Source organism: Drosophila kikkawai, unplaced genomic scaffold, assembly GCF_030179895.1.
Source record: "Drosophila kikkawai strain 14028-0561.14 unplaced genomic scaffold, DkikHiC1v2 scaffold_338, whole genome shotgun sequence".
Classification (NCBI taxonomy): domain Eukaryota; kingdom Metazoa; phylum Arthropoda; class Insecta; order Diptera; family Drosophilidae; genus Drosophila; species Drosophila kikkawai.
This window is the reverse complement of record NW_027222688.1, coordinates 43,844-50,681: the sequence shown is the minus strand read 5'-3', so window position 1 is coordinate 50,681 and position 6,838 is coordinate 43,844. Positions and strand designations below refer to the sequence as shown.

Genomic DNA, 6,838 nt, shown 5'->3' with positions numbered 1-6,838 from the left:
ATATTATATTTTACACGGCTAATACATTTGCATACTCAATTGTAAATTTGTAAACAAAAAGTTCACAACTCAGCTAATAATGCCGATATCACCTTCAGAATTTGTATTTATATTAGATTTTACACGGCTAATACATTTGCATACTCAATTGTAAATTTGTAAACAAAAAGTTCAAAACTCAGTTAATAATGGCTGAAGCTGTCGGGGCCGTGGCAAGTACAAGTCCAGAAAATTCCCAATAAAAGCAGGCAGAGGTTTTGGATGATGTTGATGAGGCGGACAAACGATCCGTCTTCTTTCGAATTTATTTTCAGAGAAGTGAGAAAAAAGAGAGCCGTACAACTAACATGGCGACAGGTACCCTTTTTTTACCAGAGATGCTCCCCTGGCGACATTGCCCCTTGTTCAGCTTGAACATTCTCCCCCCCCGCGCAAGAGGAATGCTTGCGATCTACGAGAGGGAGCATCGTCCGGAAAGGATCCATCCCAGCGTCGTATTTTGTGCCATCGGCAAGCCGTCCTGACCCGGGAGGATACCCGGCAGCATCAGGTCAGCGTAAACGTCCGCTCCCAGCACAACCGACACTAGCGATGGGTGGAACCACCGGTCATCCGCCAATGTGACATTCTGAAACATGTCCTGCACCTTCGGGTCCAGCGGTTGCCCCGGCGTTCGTGTCTGCATCTGCTCGTCCACCAGCATCAGAAGCTGCTTGCTCATCTTGGAGGCCTTGGAGCGCATCTCGGTGGTGCACACCCGTTGGTCGCCAATGCCCGTGATGGCCAGATTAAGGGCTTTAACCAGGGAGATGTGGATGCGACTCACAGGACAGCACGGATCCACCAGGGCTCGGACATCAAACCGCTTTTGGTTGGATCCGATTAGCACGGACGCGGTCGGGAGGATGCTAACACTTGTGCGCGCCAGGATAGGCGTGCACGACCGGCTGCGGGATGGAGACATATCCATTGGCGTGGCGGGCCGCCGAGATCCGGATACAGGCGCCTTATGGCGCTGCTGTGACTGACGCTGAGGCCGAGAATCCGAGGGTGGGTTGCGCCTTTGTCGGGGTCGCGAAGAGCGAGGCTGCCCAGTGTGGATGTGTAGCAGCGTGTGATGAGCCTCATGGCATATATGACACCTCGCTGTACTGCGGCACGACCGACCGGAGTGCTCGTGTGCCAGACAGTTTGCGCAGTACTTGTTAATGAGTACCGCGCGGAGCCGCTTCACAGCCGGCAGTTGGAGAAACCGTCGGCAAACCCTCAGTGCGTGGACTCCCCTGCAGACTCGACATCTGTATACATTGCTCCCGGATGAGCGACGAGGATTTTGGTGGGTCGTTGGAGCCATTGTATACACGGATCTAAATTAAAAGAGAGAGATGGATAAATATGATAATGAAATGCTATGGATGAGGATGAACAAGACACGTGGACGGAACGACGACGTTGGATGACACAACTTAGGACTAGTACATGTCAATTGGAAGGATTACTCTATTGAGGAGTCACTGTGGTCAATGGGGCCGTCCATTGGGAGGCGAATCATCTGCACATCTGCAACTCTGACCTTGCCGTCGGCGCCCGGATATACCAACTGGATACGCCCAAGCCGCCATTCGTTGGCTGGCAAGCTCTCCTCCTTGATCACAACCATGTCTCCCGCTTGGAGATCTCGTGATGGGAACTTCCATTTGTTCCTTTTGTGGAGCTCCTTCAGATATTCCTCCTTCCAACGCACACAGAACTGCTGATGCAGGGCCTTCAACCTCCGCCACCGATTGATGATGGAAATAGGATTTTCCTCAATCAGAGGCTCCGATACCGCAAGAAGTGGTCCACCAATTAGAAAATGTCCGGGGCTAAGAGCCACAAGGTCAGTGGGATCTTCGGACATTGGTGAAATAGGCCTGGAGTTTAAACAGGCCTCAATTTTCGCAAGGAGGGTAGCCAGTTCTTCGAAGGTGTACTTCCCTGCTGCTGTGTACTTGTAGAAGTGAGCCTTGAAACTTTTCACACCCGCCTCCCAGAGCCCTCCCATGTGAGGCGCGCCAGGAGGGTTGAAATGCCAGTCCAAGTTCTGAAGGCTGTGTTTGGAGAGGATCAGTGTTCTGGTTGATTCCATAAAGTCTCTGGATAAGGACGTGGAGGCTCCGACGAACGTTTTCCCGTTGTCAGAGTAGACATGTTGTGGACACCCACGGCGAGCAGAAAAACGAGAGAAGGCAGCTAAAAATTTCTCTGTCGTCAAGTCGGACGTCGCTTCGAGATGGATGGCCCTGGTACTAAAGCAAACAAAAACGCAGACGTACCCCTTTGTGACTTTGCAGCCTCGACCGACATAACTCTTGATGTCAAATGGCCCCGCGAAATCCATGCCTGTATGAGTGAATGGCCTGGAGAAAGAGGATCTCGCCCGGGGTAAATCCCCCATCAACTGCCTCTGCAGGTTCTTCTTGTGGATGACACAAACTCGGCACGAGTGGATTGTGTGTTTCACCAACCTCTGAAGCTTAGGAATCCAGAATTTAGACCGAATCAGTCTCACCATTAACTGATTCCCCCCATGCAAGGATATGCGATGGGTAAACAGGGCTTGTAGTTTCGCGAACCTACATCGCGCTGGGATGATGATAGGATGTTTTTCATCATAACTGAGCATGTCAGATGCTTGTAAACGGCCGCTTGCTCTCAAGACCCCCTTTCTGTCAAGAAAGGGGTTTAAGTTAGAAATTGTACTTGAGGATGGAATTTGCTGCTTGTTACTTAAAGCCTTATATTCGACGGGGAACTCGTTCTTTTGAGTGAACACGATTAATCGCTCTTGCACGTCGGACAACTCCGCCGAAGTGAGTGCTGCCGATGGGGGTATGTCTTCCTTTTTGCAATTTTTCGCAAAACGGATCACGTATGCTAGAACCCGCAGCGCCCTGTCGAAGGTTGAAAAACGCTCTAGGATATCCACTGCTGGCGGCACTGTGGCACTGTGACATTTGATAGGCCGTTGCTCCATCTCGGTTTCCGGATTAACCAGTGGTTCACTCGGCCACTGCTCCTGCTTGAGTGGCAGCCAAGCCGGCCCGTGCCACCAAAGTGTGCTGTCCTTAAGCTCTTGGGGCGAGACGCCTCGGCTTGCCAGATCAGCTGGATTGTCTTCGGATCGTACATGGCCCCATTTGCTTTCGTTGGTGCGCTGTTCGATCTTTGCGACCCTGTTGGCCACGAATGTCGTCCAGGTGCATGCTGGCTTGCCTAGCCATGCAAGAACTATAGTAGAGTCTGTCCAATAAAAAATCTCATAAGCTTTAGGAGGCAATTCGGAAATTACTGATGCTGCTAGCTCAGTGAGCAGCACTGCTCCGCACAACTCCAGGCGGGGTATGGAGATGGACCTGACGGGAGCGACTCTGGTCTTGGATGCCAGCAAATGGGCACAACAGCCGTCAGCCGTTTCGACTCGGACGAAAATAGCAGCCCCATACGCGTCCTGTGACGCATCGCAAAACGCATGGTACTGCACCTTGGCAGCAGGATGGAAACGCACCCACCTCGGAATACGAATTTCCCTCAGGGTCGGATACCCTTTCAAAAACTCTTGCCACTTGGTCACAAGGTCGGTGGGGAGTGGCTGATCCCAGCCTAGCTCCCGTAGCCAAATTTCCTGCATGAAAATCTTGGCTCGGATTACGAAAGGCGATAACCACCCTGCCGGGTCGAACAGTTTGGCTATTTGAGACAAAACCTCTCGTTTGGTGTAGGCAGGTTGCAGGGAGATCACCATTGGAACAAAAAAGAAACTATCGGATGTAGCTTGCCAACGGATCCCAAGAGTTTTCGCCGTGCTGGCATCTTCCAGCTCAAGGAAGTCTGCACTGACCAAATGTTCCCTCGGAATCGCTTGTAGGAGTCTCCTTTCGTTTGAGGTCCACTTGCGCAGTGGAAAACCGGCACTCTCGAGAGCCAGCCGAAGCTCTTTAATGGCTAAAACTGCCGACTGCTGAGTGTGAGCCCCTGCGAGCACATCGTCCACGTACATGAAGTTCGAAATGATGTCGCTGGCCAAAGGATATTGGCCTCGGATGTCCTGAGCCAACTGCTGAAGCACTCTGATGGCCAGGAAGGGCGCACAATTTACGCCGAAGGTGACTGTGTCGAGTTCATAGTCACAGAGCTCACCGTATTTGTTGCGGAATAAGATTCTCTGAAAGCGCGTGTGATCAGGATTGACCCGGATTTGCCGATACATCTTTGTGATGTCCGCATTGAAAACATACTTAAAGAAACCCCATTTTAGAATCTGAATAGTCAGATCGGACTGTAGTACAGGCCCCGCATGAAGGATATCATTGAGGCTGTTCCCGTTTGATGAGGGATTGGAAGCGTTGAACACGACGCGAACCTTCGTCGTGGTGCTATCTGGTTTGAAGACAGCGTGATGAGGCAGATAAAAACTGCTAGAGTCGTCAGGGGAGACTTGGTGCATATGACCTAAGTCTAAGTACTCTCGAATGACTGAGTCGTACTGCTCCTTCAATGGAAGATCTTTACTTAATCGCATTTCGTTTCGGAGGTACTGAGCTAGTGCGATGGGTCTGGAATGTCCAAGCTTAATATTGTCCGGCTCTTTAAAGGGCAACGAAACAACATATCTTCCATCCTCACTTCTTTTGGTGGATCGGATAAAGTTCTCCTCGCAAACCGAGGTGGATTCCTTAACCAGCTTCACTGGAACATCCTCCACCTCCCAAAATTTTGTGAGGATGCTGTCTAGTTTGGATTCCTTGACTGCTAATCGGGCTGAAAAGGAGCAGACTTTGCTTGTGGGACTCGCTGCAATCGGACCGCAAAGAATCCACCCGAATATGGTCTCTTGACCCAGGAGTGTTCCACAAATATTGGAATGGGAGCCGCTTAGGAGGATCGATGGCAGGATATCGGCACCAATAAGCACGTCAATCTGCGAGCTTCGGAAGAAATTTGGATCTGCTAGTTGCAACGGTGGAAGATCCTTTAATGAGGCCTCTGGTAGAGTGTAGGATGGGAGATTACCAGCTAACTGGGGTAACACGTATGCACAAGTTTCAATCTGGATATGGGGCTTGACGGAAGAACCTATGATGAGTTGACACCTCTTACGAGGCTGAGCGGCAACGGAAAGGTTGACCCCCGAAACTTGGGCTTGAATGGACTCATATGGCAACTTAATTAGGTTGAACAACCGTTCTGAGATGAAGGTTGCCTCGGAACCTGAGTCAATGAGTGCCCGTGCTGAGTATTTTATGCCCAAATGGCAAACTTCTATCAATGCCGTACTCAGTAGGACCCCTTGCGTGTTAACGGCAAGAAACGTTTGCACATTCGCTTGACTCGTCGATGGAGTGGACTGTATCTGTTGATGGGTTGCTGTGGATGGATGGGACTGCTGGTCAGGCATAACCACTGAATGGACTGGCAGAGGGGTACTTCGATGCAGGAGAGTATTGTGACGTCCATTGCAGGTGTAGCAATTATGCGTACTGTTGCAATCCCGGAGCAGATGCGTTCTTGCGAAACAGTTCAAGCACAACTTCTGCTGTTTTACATGTTTCTCTCGATCTGCGACTGACATGCGTAAGAATAGAGGACATAATCGGACTGGATGGTTCTCCTGTGCGCAGAGTTTGCAGGATTGCGGGTTTACCGTAACTCTGTTTTCGAAGGTCTGGATCGACCGCGAGCTATTTTCAGCCCTCAGTGCCCATAGGTCGCTGGTTCAAATCCGGCTCGAAGGACCAAAAATGAAGCTGTCGGGGCCGTGGCAAGTACAAGTCCAGAAAATTCCCAATAAAAGCAGGCAGAGGTTTTGGATGATGTTGATGAGGCGGACAAACGATCCGTCTTCTTTCGAATTTATTTTCAGAGAAGTGAGAAAAAAGAGAGCCGTACAACTAACATGGCGACAGGTACCCTTTTTTTACCAGAGATGCTCCCCTGGCGACATTGCCCCTTGTTCAGCTTGAACAATGGCGATATCACCTTCTGAATTTGTATTTATATTAGAGTTTACACGGCTAATACATTTGCATACTCAATTGTAAATTTGTAAACAAAAAGTTCACAACTCAGATAATAATGCATAAAACCACTTCATAATTTGTATTTATATTAGTTTTTACACGGCTAATACATTTGCATACTCAATTGTAAATTTGTAAACAAAAAGTTCACAACTCAGATAATAATGCATATATCCACTTCATAATTGTATTTATATTAGTTTTCACACGGCTAATACATTTGTATACTCAATTATAAATTTGTAAACAAAAAGTTCACAACTCAGATAATAATTCATGATTTGTATTTATATTAGTTTTTACACGGCTAATACATTTGCATACTCAATTGTAAATTTGTAAACAAAAAGTTCACAACTCAGCTAATAATGCCGATATCACCTTCATAATTTGTATTTATATTAGATTTTACACGGCTAATACATTTGCATACTCAATTGTAAATTTGTAAACAAAAAGTCCCGTATCCACATCATAATTTGTATTTATATTAGTTTACACAAGGCTAATACATTCGCATACTCAATTATAAATTTGTAAACAAAAAGTTCACAACTCAGCTAATAATGCCGATATTACCTTCAGAATTTATATTTATATTATATTTTACACGGCTAATACATTTGCATACTCAATTGTAAATTTGTAAACAAAAAGTTCACAACTCAGCTAATAATGCCGATATCACCTTCAGAATTTGTATTTATATTAGATTTTACACGGCTAATACATTTGCATACTCAATTGTAAATTTGTAAACAAAAAGTTCAAAACTCAGT

The 6,838-nt window shown here is 47.6% G+C and overlaps 2 protein-coding genes across 2 annotated transcripts; both read right to left on the bottom strand.

Moving 5' to 3' along the window:
- Positions 1-898: 898 nt before the first annotated feature.
- Positions 899-4,273, bottom strand: LOC121502023 (uncharacterized). Its single transcript, XM_070288979.1, has 2 exons — positions 1,598-4,273; positions 899-1,367 (listed from the first exon to the last, which is right to left on the bottom strand). Exons 1-2 carry the CDS (start codon positions 4,247-4,249, stop codon positions 1,206-1,208), a joined length of 2,814 nt encoding a protein of 937 aa, XP_070145080.1. The 5' UTR covers positions 4,250-4,273; the 3' UTR covers positions 899-1,205.
- Positions 4,274-4,346: 73 nt separating this feature from the next.
- Positions 4,347-5,437, bottom strand: LOC138929567 (uncharacterized). The gene is made up of 2 exons (XM_070288978.1): positions 4,478-5,437; positions 4,347-4,415 (listed from the first exon to the last, which is right to left on the bottom strand). The coding sequence occupies exons 1-2, from the start codon at positions 5,435-5,437 to the stop codon at positions 4,347-4,349; spliced, it is 1,029 nt and encodes a 342-aa protein (XP_070145079.1).
- Positions 5,438-6,838: the final 1,401 nt, after the last annotated feature.